At 41.2% G+C, this 16,217-nt stretch overlaps 1 protein-coding gene across 4 annotated transcripts in view; it reads right to left on the bottom strand.

Moving 5' to 3' along the window:
• The window catches only part of RALGPS2 (Ral GEF with PH domain and SH3 binding motif 2), a 193,099-nt gene that overhangs the window by 52,847 nt on the left and 124,035 nt on the right, over positions 1 to 16,217 (bottom strand). For all 4 annotated transcript variants that reach the window (XM_066623551.1, XM_066623548.1, XM_066623549.1 and 1 more), the window contains 2 exons: positions 11,834 to 11,971; positions 3,165 to 3,255 (listed from right to left, as the gene is read on the bottom strand). In XM_066623551.1, the coding sequence (XP_066479648.1) occupies positions 3,165 to 3,255; positions 11,834 to 11,971 (229 nt within the window). The remainder of the gene's footprint in view (positions 1 to 3,164; positions 3,256 to 11,833; positions 11,972 to 16,217) is intronic.

Here is a 16,217-nt window from a genome sequence, read left to right as displayed (position 1 = left end):
TAAACAACTGCTGCTAGTGTCTCTCCTTCACCTTCTCTTAGATTGTGTGCCCTTTTGGGACAGGGAGCTATTTAATTATTTGATTTCGTCTATAAACTGCTTTGTGTACTTTTTTGTTGAAAAGCAGTATATAAATATTCTTAATAACAATAATAATTCATTATTATAAATAATAATTATAATATACATTATAAATAACCACAACAATGAATAATAATAATTATTGTATTTTTGCACATTATTATGCGAAACATTATTATGTTGTTTTTGACAGGATTTTGTTTATATCCACCTATTGAGTCCTTCCCAAGGACCTAGGATAGGTAGCTATTTTTTGTTTTGCAAAAACAATGATGTTGCACTATAAATATCGCTGTAGTATATGCGCTGTTCCTAGTAAGGGGGCTTTTTGTAATTGGCTGATGGTACTTTTCCCCTGGGGGCTGGGGATAAGAATAGGCCCTCAGTTTGGCTGTACTTGTTGTAAGATGGGACTTGTTAGCCTGGGAAGGCAGCTCATCTGAGAGAAGAAAAACTCTGATCTCAAACCTCCACTGCCTTGCTCTGGCAAAATCCGGAGCCGGAGTCCCTGAGGCAGTTCATGGCTGAACACAGTCATGTTCTGGCAAGTCCTGCAACGCCGCCGGAACCAACCGTATTGGCCTCTGCCTTTCCATTTGACCATTTCAGCGACATGGAGAGGGGGGATTTGCTGCATGGGAAACAGTCTATCCTCCATATCTACTTTACCCAGGCTTCGCGCACTGGAGAGGACACTCTGTTCCAGAAGGACCATTCAGAGCACAATACCATAGTTTTCTGAGACTGAAGGATGCCAACATGATGGTACTTGTGCTCATCCCGATGGTGTCCAAGTGCTTTTCCAGGTGTTTCAGGATAGCACCCAAGGCCCCTATGACTATTGGGATTACTCTTGCTTTCTTGTGCCAGCCTTTCAATTTCTATTTGTAGGACTTTATACTTGATGATTTTCTCCTGTTCTTTATTTTCTACTCTACTGTCACCAGGTACTGCAATGTCTACTATCCAGACTTTCTTATCCTTCTTATCAATGATGGTTATGTCTGGTGTGTTGTGTGGCAGATGTTTGTCGGTTTGTATTCTAAAATCCCAGAACACTTTGACTTCTTCATTCTCTACTACTTTTTCAATTTTGTGGCTCCACCAGTTGTTACTTGAAGGCAGTTTATATTTTTTACACATGTTCCAGTGAATTATTGTTGCAATTCTGTCGTGGTTTTCTTTGTAGTCAGTCTGCAAGATCTTCTTGCTGATCAGATGGTCCACCGTTTCATCAGCATCTTTACACAGGTGACATTTGCTGTCTGTATATGTTCTCTGAATTTTGGCTCTATATGCATTTGTTCTTAGTGCCTGGTCTTGCGCAGCCAAGAGTGTGTTATTTCAGTAAGCTGCAATTGTTTAAAATAGCTCACAAAACTTTTTGTGATTGTTTCAAGTGCCCCAAAGACAACAGGGACCACTCTGGTATGTTTTGTCCAGAGTCGTGTGATTTCAATGGCCAGGCCTCTGTAAATTGTCATTTTTTTCTAGTTCTTTTTCATCGACTCTGCCATCTCCAGGAATTGCGATATCAATTAGTCAGACATTCTGATTTTCTATTATTGTTATATCCAGTATATTATGTTCGAAATGTCGGTCTGTTTGAATTTTAAAATTCCACAGGATCTTGTTTGTTCTCCGACACCTTCTCAACCTGATGTTCCCAAACATTTTTCGATGCTGGCAAATTGTACTTTTTAGATAATAACCAATGGATTACTTTTGCAACTCTGTTGTGTCTGACTTTGTAATCCATCTGTGCGATCTTACTGCATTTGCATATTAGATGAGATACAGTCTCATCGTTTTCCTGGCAAAGTCTGCACTTAGAGTTTTCACCTATTTTCAGGATTTTAACCTTCATAGTATTTGTTTGCAGTGCCTATTCTTGTGCGGGGGAAAAATCAGACCTTCAGTTTCTTTCTTGATGGTGCCCAGTTTCAGCCATGCCTAAGTCAAGTCGTTATCACTTTTTCCTTCAATGTTTTTCAGGTGTTGTCCATGTTTATTTTTTCAGCTACTCATCCTCTTTTCAAATTGCTTCTTTTTATAGTCAGACTTTGTTTTTGTAGTTTTAAATGTTCTCCATTTTACAGCCTTCAATAGTTTTTCTGTGCTTTTGTTTACATAATCACTCAGACCTCTTTTTTCTTCTTCCACTACCTGTTGTACTCGTAGAAGTCCACGATCTCCAATTTTATGTGGTAGATACAATCAGACTACATCATTTTTGGATGCAATGCACAATGCATGTTCATTAATTTTTGTGTTTTACGATCTAACTTTTCTAATTCACTCTGAATCCAATCAATTATTCCGGCTGGGTATCTAATTACTGGGATGGCCTATGTATTTATGGCTTGGATGATATTTCCTCCACTTAACTTTAAGATTTTTTGCACCCTTTTGGTGTATTCTTGCTGTGTCAAATCTTTCACTTTTGCATCATTATTATTTGTAGTGTGCATTAAATGTATTGAAAATGAAATGTAACAATTAAGATTCATATCCCTTGTCAGGTTATTCAAAACCCAAAAAATGTTGATTTGTGCTCACATAAAAAAAATGAAAGTTATTTCACATATTTGAAATAGTAAAAATCAAATATTGATTGAAATTAAATAAAATTTGTTTCGTGGCTAAAAGTTAGTACCATGAACAAAATTTGGAGTTCATATTTCTGCAACTAGATTTTTGCATTACAGGCCCCAGAACTATGAACTCAAAATTCATGCCACAAGCTCGTCAAAATTTTAAGGCATGAAAACATGTATTTTTCTTCTGAAAATGGGGTGTGAGAAAAAGGCAACAAAGAATGGCCAACATTCTCTGGATAATTTTTGGCAAGACTTCTGTTACTACCATGGTTTATCTTTTGAAGTATATAAGTAATTAGAAATCAAGGAATATTAAAGGGCATGTTCATGAAAATCAAAGACCATAAATGCAGGGAGTTCCTAAATATTCCAAATTATCATGAAACAAAATAGCAGGTGATTGCTCTTGCTTTATTGATTTTAAAATTTAAAAAACCAAACAATTAAAGTGTGGTATTTTCATTAACTAGATTTCATACTTACTTATAATTGTCATCTTCCACAAATTTTTGAAGTTCTTCTATATACTGAACAGAATTCAGGTATTTTTGAACATGAGGCAACACTGGAATATCTAGATAGCAGGCAATATACATTAATCATTTTGTATCCTGCAACAGGCATTTGCTCATGCTTTCTTGGTATGGCCATGAATGTAACAACCATGTTGCTCAGTGACATAGCCAGGTCATTTGATAGCTAGGGCCCATAAATTTTTGCCCCCCCATACAACAAAATATTTACATTTCACATTTTTATACCACCTTTCCTCTAAGGAGCTCAGGGTGGTGTGCATGATTCCTTTTGTCCTCACAACAAGGTACGTGAGGATGAAAGATTGTAATGGTCATGACATGAAATGAATAATAACAATGACCAGAAAATAAATGCAGTGAATATTTCCCCACAAATAACAGATGAACATCTGTGCCTTCCCCTGCTATTGCTCTCCTGCATGTAGTACTCAGTGACATACTGCCCCTGCGTCTGGAGGTTCAATGTAGACATCAAAGTTAATAACCACTGATAGATTATAGTATAGTCCACCATGGATGATTAGAATCCACGTAGAAGTAATCTAAACCAGTGAACAACAACACCCAACCTTCCCACCAGTGCCATCATCAGGGTTGGTGTTACCAAGTCTGGTAATTCATGATGTAGCCCCCATTGACTTTATTTTACTACAGAACAGTACAGTTACCCCACCAATCATTAACCAACAAAAAAACAGTGGCTAACTTGATGACACATACAACAGAAGTTCAAGAATTAGCTGCGATATATGGAAAGGAGAGCTGACTCATAACAACATCTTACTGGTTCCTTTCTGTGTCATAACATCTTGTTAGCTTTCAGAACACTCAAGATTCATTGATCAGTTTTGATCAATAAAGAAATCCACTTCTTTTTTTCATAAGGCAGTTGCATTTTCTTTTTCTGGTTATTTGGCTATAGCTTTTGACAGAACACCGATATTTGAATGCAGTTTGTTTCATTACATTCTGCATTAAAATCACACATTGAATGATATAGAACATGATGCTATTACTCCTAAAAACTATGATTTCCACAATTTTGGTCACTAGTGGTGTCACCCACCCCAAGAGTGTCACCTTACTAACATCTCAATGGTTACATGCTATGTCATAACAACATCTCACTAGCTCTTCAAACGATCAATGGAGCAATCTTCAAATGGATCTCATCCGTCCATTTTGAGTTAAGGAAAAATACTTTTTTTTTTTTACATGACAGTTTTATTTTTTGTTTTTCTGGGTTTTTTTGGCCATAACTTTGGATAGAACAGAGCTATTTCACACAGGTTTGTTTCATTGCATTCTGCTGTACATTATGCATCAAGCAGTATATAACATGATGGTACAGGTGGAGCCTATTTATGCGCATGAGTTCCATTCCATGACCCACCATGATTAAGAAGAAATGTGTGCTAAATTGCATAGAGTTACACAAATACGCTGCAGCCTGACACTTGGGGATTGAAGGAAACTAAGGCAGCTGTTCTTAATCGCCTCCCCCTCCTCTGCTCTGTATTTAGCTCTCCCTGTTGCCAGCTGTCCCGGCTTCTTTCACAGGTGGGATGCTGAGCTTTTAAGAGTCCAGACCTATGTGTTTCTACTCAGAAGTAAGTCCCATTCTAGTCAATGGGGCTTACTCCCAGGAAAGTGTGAAGATTGAAGCCTGAGAGCCCAGTCCTGCGCCTGCCTACTCAGAAGTAAGTCCCATTCTAGTCAATGGGGCTTACTCCCAGGGAAGTGTGGATTGGATTGTAGCCTAAATCTCATGCTTTGGCTTGCTGGGAAGACTTGCTTGCTGGGCTGTTTTGTTTCCGTAGGCTGGAACACAGAGAGCCTGCACCATCTCAGTCTGAAGGGGGGGGGATTCAACAAACACTCCCTGGGTTTTTTAAAGCAATCCCCTCTGTTACTGCTAGGGTGTGTGTGTGTGTGTGTGTGTGTGTGAGAGAGAGAGAGAGAGAGAGAGAGAGAGAGAGAGAGAGCAAGCTCCACCTTGCTGCATGTGTTCTGGCTACAGAGGTTTGGGGGGGAGCCTTCCATCCCCTCTTCAGCCTCTTTGCTGCCTCAGGGGCTCCAGGAGTTTTACTGTTCCTTCGTAAGGGGAACCTCTTCCCCATGGCTTCTCCAGGGCTATTCCCTGCCTGAGCTGAGGCCGAGCCTTTTTGCAGTGTTTTGGGCTGCCTTGAAATAGCAAGATGCCAGTGCCAGGCAAAGGTGTGTTCGACTTTGAATTCCCCCCACTGATTCACATTGAGACAAATCCACAGATAAAAAATCCGTGGATAAATAGGTTATTCCTAACAACCACGATTTTTGCAATTTTGGTCACTAGTGGTGTCACCCCCCCCACTAGCTGCGCCACTGATAATGCTATCACCCTTTTGTTCCTTTCACATATAAGCAGACATCTAGCTGACAACTATCTGTAGATATGAATCCCTTCCAACTATAAACCAGGCAAAAAGCAGGCTAGTGACAGAAGTGATCCACTGGCCAGCATGAATGTCAAATCTGTGGTAATGCAAAGTGATCAAATAAAACACACATGAAAGGGAGAAACAGTACTGCTATTTTTATACTAATCACAAATTTGGAACCTGCACACACAAGATCCAAATGTGCCCTCTTCCTTGTTGTTTCCAGTGTCCTCCTAGGTGGTAGCGCCTAATGTGAGACTTAGGAACAATGTGCCTCAACCAAAATATAAGGACTGATTTCATGCTAGAAACTGTTGCTGAGAGCTATGGAAAGAATCTCAAGTGTTCTTTCTATAGCTTGTTAATTGTTTGTGTGCACATCATGGCTCTAAAGGAGAAAATGATATAAAGGGGGTTCCCATATCCATGGATCCTGTATTCGCAGATGGGGGAACCTCCTTGCCCCACCCAACCACCGCCCCATACGCACCTGTTAAATCATTTTTTAAAGTTATCAGGGCAAAAAATAGCTTGCTTTAACAAGCTGATTTCTGCCCTGGTAAGTTTTTAAATGATTTAAGGGGGGGGGAGGTCCCAGGGGTTGGGGCAACCCACCACTCCCTGCACATCTCCCTGCACCCATTATTTTAAAAACTTACTAGGCGCACATTCTTGTTCAAACATGCTGTCTTTGCAGCCAAGAGGAAAGAAGGAACAGCAGTGAGTTCTTCTTATTGACCTTCGTATTCTGTGCAACCATTCCGGCAGCTTAAGGCAGGAGGTCTGGCTCAGTTGGTAGAGCTGCCGCCTTGTATGCCTGAAGATCTGAGGCTGCCAGTTCAAAACAACTGGTAGTACCCAAGAACTGACAACATGCTGATATACTGATGAGCTGACCCTCGGTGGCAGAGAGGAGTTGCCGTCAAGTGGAGCGTGGGAGGCGAAGGGCCAGAGAGAGGCCAGACCGGGAAGGAATCCAGCTGGAAGGAGGAGTTCTATGAAAGACTAGAACTATTCAATTGTAAAAATCCCTACAGGGGTTTGGAACAGCCTGACTATGTAAACTGCCTTGGATTAAAGTCTGAGGAGAAATCTGATGACCAAAGAAAGGCGGTATATAAATACCTGTATAAATAAATAAATAAATAAGGAGAACAAAGCATCCGGAATGGTTGCAGAGAACATCAGTGAGGTCATAATTGGAAGACTTCACTGTTGTTCCTTCCTTCCTTCCTTCCTCCTAGCTGCTAACACAGCCTGTTTAAACAACAATGCATACCTGCTAAATTTTTAAAATAGTTTAATGGGTGTGAGGGAGGGTGTGTGGGGAAGAGGGGTTGCCCCACCCCGTGTGTCTTCTGGGAGCCCATTATATCATTTAAAACACTTAACTGGGGTTAAAATCAGCTTGTTTTCACTCCAGTACGTGTTTTAAATGGTGTAGTGGGCACATGGGGGGCTGCAAGTGGTGGTGGGCATCTGCGGTATCTGTAGACCCCCAGTATCCAACAGGGGAGTCTGGAAGAGATGCCCTGTGGACATTGGGGCATGCCTGTACTTTGCCCTGTTCCATAGGATGCAATATTTTATCATTATTTTAAAATATTTATCTAATAACCTTCTCATGGTTACCCACAGTCACTGAATGTCTACTTAGGACACCTTATAGATAATTTCCAAAAAAGGAAAAATAATTTCAAACGAGAATAGTAAGGTGTAGATTAATGTATGGAATAACATGTGATATGCAGTATTCTGCTAATAGTTTTTGCCACCACAGGCGTACAATTAAATATTTCTCCCCCCTCACAGCTCTATTGACTTTTCCCCCATTTTGCAGATAAGTGTATTCTAATATCATATATATGGCCACGTATTATAATCTAAATTGATTCAGTTCTACTAATTCAGTACCAATAGCAAAGAGAAGGAAAGTGACATCCAAAGGAGATCAACATTGTTGAAACATGAAACTAATTACTATTAAGTACTGTAGGTACTTGCCGATGGGGCGAGAAATTTCGGTCAATAAATCAAGCTTAGATCATCTCCTCGCCTTATCTTCGAGATCAGGGCTGTTGCAGCAGCAGAGAAAATGACAGGGCAATCAATTGCCATGGTGACAGGCTCCAAGGCTAAGCTGCAGTCAAAGTTAACCTTTAAACTGCTCCTGAGACTTCCATTTAAATCAGGAGTGTCAAACTTCCGGCCCCTGAAAAGTCTTCATTATCTCTCTACAGAGTGATTCTCACTGGTTGGCTCTCACCTGCCACAATGTGAAAGGAGTGTTTGCCTGCCAAGATTCAAATGGTTCAAAGGCAATGAGGACTTGTGTGGGGCAAGCAGAGCAGTAAGAAGCCAAGCAATGGCAGCATCGGGGGCAGGAAATCAGCAGGTGGAAGCTCTGGTGAGGACAGCAGGAGAACTGCCGCCACACAAAAATGAGGAACTTCTCCAAAGTGCTTGAGAAACCCTCAAAGTGGAAAGTGGAGTTTGCTGTATGGGGTGGTGGCGTGGGGAGATTTCTGGGCACCTCCCCCCTCCAACTCCAGCAGCAGTGATTACAAAACATTACAAGATCAGCTCTGTGTGTAAAAGCCTGTCAGCAGCTTCCACCTTCCAGGTCTGACAGATGGGCTTCAGGCTATTCCATTCCCCCTTCCCTGCTCTGGGGATGCATTTTCTCCTTTCTTTGATGCTGATTTCTGCTTTCCTACTTTATTTTTCCAAACAACCCAGAGAGATATTTTCATTACCTCACTGCCCCTCCCTCCATTTTAACATTTTTATTTCAATGAGGAGCTGCATTATTGCATGCACAGCCTCTTATAAAAGCTAGCAGCTAGTGAAGTGATCTGGGCTTCTCAGCCTGTATTATTTGCATAACATTTGCAAATAGATTGGAGCCGGGTTGCTCTTTCTTGGAGTCATTCCCTTCACTGCTCTTAGTTCAAGATTTATTTTTTTTTAAAGCACAGAACAAATGCTGTAGGTAAGGCTTTCTTTTCAGTTGATTCAGCCAATCTCTTCACGTGTGGGAAACGCCAGTGTTTCTGCACTGAATGTGTAACATTGATGTATAAAAAGGCATCATTAAACTCCTGTGCATGCATGCCTGGGGGCTTAAAGTTGCTGCAGGAAAATCCAGAGTTTCTGTAGCCAGCATGCAAAGTGGAAGAAAGCATGCTTGTATGGCTGCCCTTAAATAACTACATGTATGCATATTTGAGTAATACTCGTTTACATGCTCCAGTTTACATGCTTGCTCCAGAAAATACTATATCTCTGCAGCAGTCATATAATGCATAGAACAGGCTTGACATTTATCATCTGTACCACAATATAGCTGTCATTTCTACCTAATGAGTTTCTAGACAAGAACAAAGTGTTTATTTCTGGTCACATCCTGCTTCATGACATTGCTTCCGGCCCTCAGCAAGGTGCCATGAGTGAAACTCAGCCCCCTGTATGCAATAAATTTGACACCCCTGATTTAAATAAAGCAAGTCTCCTCTTTAGCAGATTTTTCGGCAATCCTGTTCTATTTTGCAAATGTTTGGTTTTTAAAACAGCAGGATGCAATCCTCATTTTCATTTGAAACAAAGTCCAAGGCTACAATTCAGTGCATTGTTACTTAATAACACACATGGAAAGCAATGAGTCTACTTCTGAGTAAATCAGGTTGCAACTATGTGTAGCTACACTTGCTCAGTCATTCCTTGTTGCTGGTCTCTCCACTATGCACACTTCCAGTTATGTGTTATATGTTGTATGTTATATGTAGAGCCACTGGCTTAAAACACCAGGCACCTTAAAGAAGAATTTGATTAATGGTTCTACTGGTATGTTGTTTAGAGTTACATACATGGATAGCGTTTACAAAAAGGTTGTGAAGAAGAGAATTTAAAAAGTTAATGAATAAAAATGTATGTTTTTTTATTAAAAAATTAGAGACTGCGGATCTTATGTAACAATTGCTGGTAGGTTATTTTTCAGAATCTGGCCTTAGATAAAATTAGACAAAACTATAGATACCCCTCCCCCAAGTTTAACCCCCAATTTATCTGAGGGTCATAGAAAATTCCATGATATTTGGTTTAAAACCTGCCCTCGACTTATCTGTGAGATTGGCTTATAGGCAAGTATCTGTAGTGATTTTGAGAGTCCAAGCTAATTTTATTAAGGGCCTAATCTTATTTCTACCCCTAGCAAGTTTACCCTTGCTGTCCTGGGGTAGACCAGCATCAAAACAGTCACAGTAATATCCTGCAAGGCCAGGGAAGCAGCCAGAGGTCTCCTCGGGGAAAGAGAACATTGGTTCCCTTGCCCTGTGTAGAGCTCCAGTGGCCTAAATGGGTCTACTCAGATCTGTGCCAGTTCTTTAGCTGGCACAAAACCGAGCAGAGCATCAGGCTCCAAGGCTCTGGAGGTGGTATAGGATTCAGCAGCAGCCTCTGCTGCCAAGCCTGCCCTCCCTCTGCCCAGCTCTGCCCCTTCCCCGCCTTCTTTAAGAAGCCTCCCTGTTGAGTGGCAGCAGAACTCACTGCTCCATGGGGCTGCCAGTCATCCATATGGCGCAGAGGCCCAGCACCAACTGGCACTGGCCTCTCAGCCGATGCTGCATCTCCTCCGCTGCCAGCAAACTGCTGGACAGCACTTTTGTAACACCCAGCACTGGCACATTAGGACTGGGCTATAAGACTATTTATATACCTTTTTCAAGTGATTTCCATAGTTAAATAAATACATGCTTCCCCATCCCCAGGGACTCACAATCTAAAAAAAATGTGAAATGCACATCAGCAACACCGGTAAAGATCGGTAAAGACATGCTGGGGTGAAGGTGAACAATAACTCTCTCCCTGCTAAATATGAGGACACTACTTTAAAAAGGTGTCTGTTAAGTAAGAATAATATTGTACTTCATAACAGTAGTTTGCTTTTTCATTGTTTTTGTTCTTGAAAAGGTTTAGTTCAGTGTTTGTCAAGGTTTATTCTTTGCCATACTCCACCTTTTTGAAGTATCATTGGAAGAAACTGGTGATGACATAATTGCTAGTTACTTCTGGGTTAGGTGGTCAGATGCAATGCAACAAACACTAGTAAGAGGCTCAGGGTGTGCAGGAGGACTTTTTCTGAGTATGGAAAAGCATGTTTTGGATTGCTGCCTGCTGAGTGAAGTCGCCTAGTGCTGTTTGTTACTTCATGTTCCTGGTCTCACTCCCGGGCAGTGGGTTTTCAGGGGTCCTGAGAGTACCACCAGACACCACCTCAAGTACCACTGGTTGAGAAACACTGGTTTAGTTAATCAAACGGCAATGAGCCCCCCCCCTCCCTGTACATTAATACCTCCAGATTATGACTTAAGGATCCAAACAGCTGCAGTATCTAGAGATGCCCATAGGCTTGGTATGTCTGAGAAGCAATTTTTGACTCTCTTCTTTGAACAATAGCTTACCACTACCTACACCATATTTTAACCTGCTTTTGAAAGTCCTTTTTTAAAAGTTGCCAGCTGTGTAGTGGGTGTTGCTGTTCAAGAAGCTCTAGGCCAGGGATGCCCAAACCCCACCCCTGGGGCCACTTGCGGCCCTCGAGGACTCCCAGTCTGGCCCGCGGGGAGCCCCCAGTCTCCAATGGGTCTCTGGCCCTCCACGAACTTGCTGGAGCACACGCTGGCCTGACACAGCTGCTCTCAGCGTGACGGCCAACAGTTCGACCTCTTGCGTGAGCTGCCGAACGGGGCTCCTCCACTGCTTGCTGTTTCACTTCTGTGATGCAGCAGTGGCAGCAAAGGAAAGATAAGTCTTGCTTTGTACAAGGCCTTTTATAGGCCTTGAGCTATTGAAAGACCTTCATTCATTCATATAATTTCCATCCATTAATTTATATAAATTTATTCAAATTTGAAAATTAAATTCTTTTTTTCCCCCGGCCTCCAATAGTGTCAGAGAGATGATGTGGCCCTCCTGCCAAAAAGTTTGGACATCCCTGCTCTAGGCCAAAGCAACACTGAAGAACTAGTTGTGTGGGTTTTTTTTGGGTTTTTTTAGGATTCTAGCCCCCATTTCTTTCCAAAACAAATACTAAATACACATATGACAAAGCTAAAGCTTAATAAATTTCATATTCATTAAGCTACTTTATTCACTAGTTGTGCACAATGCTGAAGTATACATACACAATTTAACTTACCATATTCACAAGACTGCTGTAAATCTGAAATTATTCTAAGTATATTATTCATTAAGTTTGATCTCTGCTCATTTTCCAGAATACTTCCTGTGGATGGGTATGCCGAGTCAATATATGTCAAGTCTGAGAGATAAATACCTGGGTAAAAACAACAACAATTTCTTCAACTTCAACATGAAATAGAGACATTTCAAAATGGGTTTGTTTCTGCTCAGTATTACATAGCAATGTGGGAGCTTTCCTTCCTTTAGAGTCACAACAACCCTCCATGGAAAGAACGGTCCACTGGCTAATCATGAAATCACTTATCAAAAAACATTTTAGTGAGCATACACTCATCAGAATTACTCCATGTATTTAAAATGTAAGTATGGAACTGACTTTTGTAATGCCACAATACAAGAACTATTACATTAACTTTAATCAATCAGTTCATAAATGAACTCCCATATTTTGGGCACTTGCCAAGGCTAGAGACTGAGCATTTTCTAGAAGTAGCATGTAATCAGGATCCTTTTTGTCTGGTTTTCAGTGTTTTCAGCAACATGATGGTGGGGCTAGAAGGTGTTCTGTTTCAAGCATGCCAATATGAGATGGACAGGTTATAAAGGAAAAATTCATTGGTAATGGCTTAATAAAAAGTGAGCATTATAAAGAGATTTTATTTGTGACATTTCTGGCCAAAAGCTACAGGCACATTAGAAATACTGCTAACGTTCTTTATAAGCACAAGCCTGCCAAACATAAGATTCAGACAGTTAACAACTGATTCTCCCCTTCATCAAAAATTGTGCACTTTCAGTTAAAATGTTAGGGTGGCCCTTAAGACATCTGCTGAGTAGGAAATGTGTTCTCCAAATCCATCTGAGTTTGAAAACCCTTCCTATAAACTTAAAACTCAAATGACCAAAAGAAGAAGGAAAGACTTTCATATTAGGATAGTTTTAATCACTAAAATTTCAAGCTGTTTTTGAGGTATGCTTTCCTTTGCCTTTTACGATATACGTTATTAACCAATTAGATAACAATGATTATTGCATCTCACAGTACATTTACAAGGTGCTAAAATTGTCAACGCACACCATCGGTTTTTGAAGGATATATTTTATCACTTAAAGAAAATGAGTACAGTGGACCTGCTGGATCCGTGGGTCCAGCACCCATAGATTTGATTCACTGAGAAAGCCTGTGGGTTCTGGAGTCCATGTTTGAAGCGCTTTGAAAACAAAAAAGCACCAAAATAATGTTCCTATCTTTGTACAGCCAAACCATGCTGTTTCCCAGCCCCTAGAGCTATTTTTTAGCCCTGAAAGACTCACTTCTGGGTCACATGAAGGTTCTGCTCCCAGCATTGCCCCAAAATGCATCACAGACTGGTGTGACATGTGACCTAGCGTGACAGAATTTGGGAAACATGGTGCAACATGGCCAGTGATGTAGGGAGCATGCAAGTGTGCCCCAGAAGCAACGCCCAGGTCACACAATTTTGTTTTGCAGCTTCTGGCCTCAGTGGGCCCATGACCCACCAAAAATCAGGTTGCAACCCATGGTTTGGGGAATGCTGCTCTATCCCCCTCTCCCAACTACTTGCTTCGACAAAGTCACCACCATGCCTCTTTTTGGTTTTGGTTTTTGATTGGTGTGCTTGGTTGCCACACATGCATTTCCTGACTTTGATTGGTGTATATTAAATAGCCCCACCTCTTCATGTTTAATCAGGAAGCTTGGTGCTGTTAAGCCAACCGAGGTTTCACTTGGGTTTGAAAATAATATGGTGAGGCAAAAAAGTCATATGGCTCAAAGTGTGCACACTTTATTTTCCTAGGAAAGGTCACACAATGTCCCACACAGAAGAGAAACAATATTTAAGCTTTTAGCAGAAGGAAACAGCTTGTGCTGATAACCAATGTAAATGGAGAGCCTGGTGGCTGGCAATGATGTGTAAATTTCAGTCCAGCTGGGACCCCAAGCTCCCGTGGCACACCTGTGAATCATTTGCAAGCACACCAATATGCCATGGCACAGTGACTGAAAATCGCTGAAATAAGACAACCAGACTTTACAGTCAAAATGAAAGCACATCCATTTATATGAAACATTGGTTACTATGAGATTCTTCCCTCCCCCCCCCCATTTCCTATGATAAATCATGAATATACACACCTGAAGTAGTGACAGAATTTGGGAAACATGGTGCAACATGGCCAATGATGTAGGGAGCATGCAAGTGTGCCTCAGAAGCAACTTCCAGGTCACACAATTCCTTCCTTTAAAAAGGAAGTTAGGGTGGAACCACAAATTCTGCCTCCATCATATATCTTCAAAGTCAGGCCATTGCTTTTCCAAGGATGGGAGCCAGGAGGACTCAATTTCTAGCAAACAAGTGGGAGGAGGGCATTTAACTCTTCCCTTCCCTGCTGCTTTTCATTAATATATCATCAACATTTATATCCCACTTTTCTTCCAAAGTGGACCTTAAGATGGCCTATAGGAAGTTCTCAAGTACTGCAGGCTTCCATCCATACACTGACTAGATTCAGGAATGCTTAGCAAGGTGGTTGTATTTTAGGTGCCCTCAGACCACATGCCTTCTCTCTCCAACTCCTCTCCCTCCAGTTGTGTTCCAAAGTCCAGATCTAGGTTTCTTTTGCAAACATGGTTTTGGGACCTGGGATGAGAAAAGCATCTGCTGGAAAGAGGGAGAGAGGCAAAAAGGAGGGGAAAGTAGTGGACATAGAGAGGATTAAGGACCTTCCTTGTCCAATATTTTTCCACTAGAAATTGTGCTTTCCTGGCCCTGCTTTACCCTGGAGAACAGATTGCCGGGTTTTGAAGACATGAAGTAAAACATCTAAGGACGCAATCCCAGGTTGCCCTTGGACCAGCGCAAGTCCCTTGTGCCAGCCCAGGATGGTTGGAAACGTGCAATAAAGTACGTTTAGAGTTGGCTTGGTTGGTGCAGGGACACATGCCGGCCAGCAGAGGCTGAATTCAGCCTCTGTACCAACTCTGAGAGGGAGCCTTGCGTCCGCTGACACAAGGCTTTGGGGTGGGTGGGAAGGAGGGGAGGAGGCGGGAGGGAGGCATTCTGGGAAGGGGAGGGGCAGGTGAAGAGCAGTCCCAGGGGCATATGTCTAACTTTCAAAAAATAACCCAAAGAGTTTCTCCCTTCCCTGGCAATCAGTGAACCAAATGTATTTCTGCCTGAAATGGCCTTCCCAAACTGACCATTTGATCTCCAAGAGTCTTCCAAGGCTCCTCTCTGACTACAGTGTTCTTCTGAAAGCTCCACCTTATTATAAAACTTAAATGTTAGTCCTTTCTAAATTCCAACTTTATATCAAAGACTCCCTGGAGAGGATCCTTTCCACCTAATGAGGATGACTCGTTATTTATAAGAGACTGCCAGTCCTCTTTGCATGACTGACTACAATGCTGCAATTGTAAATTGTCAGTCTTACACCAAGTCAAATGACTGTTTTACTCTCTGGAGCAGCATAATTATTCCTAGGGACGAATCTTGAACTATAGTGACTTTGCAGGTTATCTTACTGTAAAATAAAAACTTGTTATTAATTAAAAACACAATCCTGATTGACACCAGTTCTAAATGTTGAATCTGTTTTATTATTTTGGTTAACCTACTGAAATAGTAAAATATTTTAAATAGGAGTAGTCACAGTGGTTCAGAAAAGAACCCAAATTTTGAGACATGATAGGGTGCCTCAAATTACTCACTGCTTGTTATCAGGCACCTTTGCTTGTTTGGTGAGTTTACTAACGATTTAGATAAATGAAGGCAACTGTTGTAAATGGATGGAGAGTAGGTTCAATGGTTTAAGAAATAATGGTTAATACCTCTCCCTAATAAAGGAAAAGCATCTGCAACTAGGGTGCACTATTTCCATGAAACCTGCCTAAATATAACTTTAGTAAAGTATAACGTCCTAGGAAAATTTATAGACATCTAGCCCTTCCCCCCCCAAATAGGGTTATATCCTACATGTGGTTAGTCAGGACTATGTCCTTTTGATGTCAGTGGGACTTAGTTGTGATTAACACAGCTTGGGATGTAATTTAGCATTTGATTCTCCTCTGAGAACTCTGTACAATGAAGTAAACCTCCCCTCTCCCCCCATGGCATGCACATTGCCAGGAGGTAGCACCCTTTCTTCTTTAAAAATTGATTTGATTGTGGGTAGTTGCTTCTTTTAAAATTAATCAAACATGTTTCTGCCAATGTATTTCTCTTTCTAAGTAACATAAAGGGTTAACATTTTACTTCCATGAAGTTTCTTTATTACTTCCGCAATGTGAACTGTTTCTCATTAAGTAAACTTAAAGAACTGAATTTGACGTTCTGTTCTGCATTCTTCAGGACTAT

Source organism: Tiliqua scincoides, chromosome 4 (genome assembly GCF_035046505.1).
Source record: "Tiliqua scincoides isolate rTilSci1 chromosome 4, rTilSci1.hap2, whole genome shotgun sequence".
NCBI classification, from domain to species: Eukaryota; Metazoa; Chordata; class Lepidosauria; order Squamata; family Scincidae; genus Tiliqua; species Tiliqua scincoides.
This window is presented reverse-complemented; position numbering and strand designations above follow the sequence as displayed.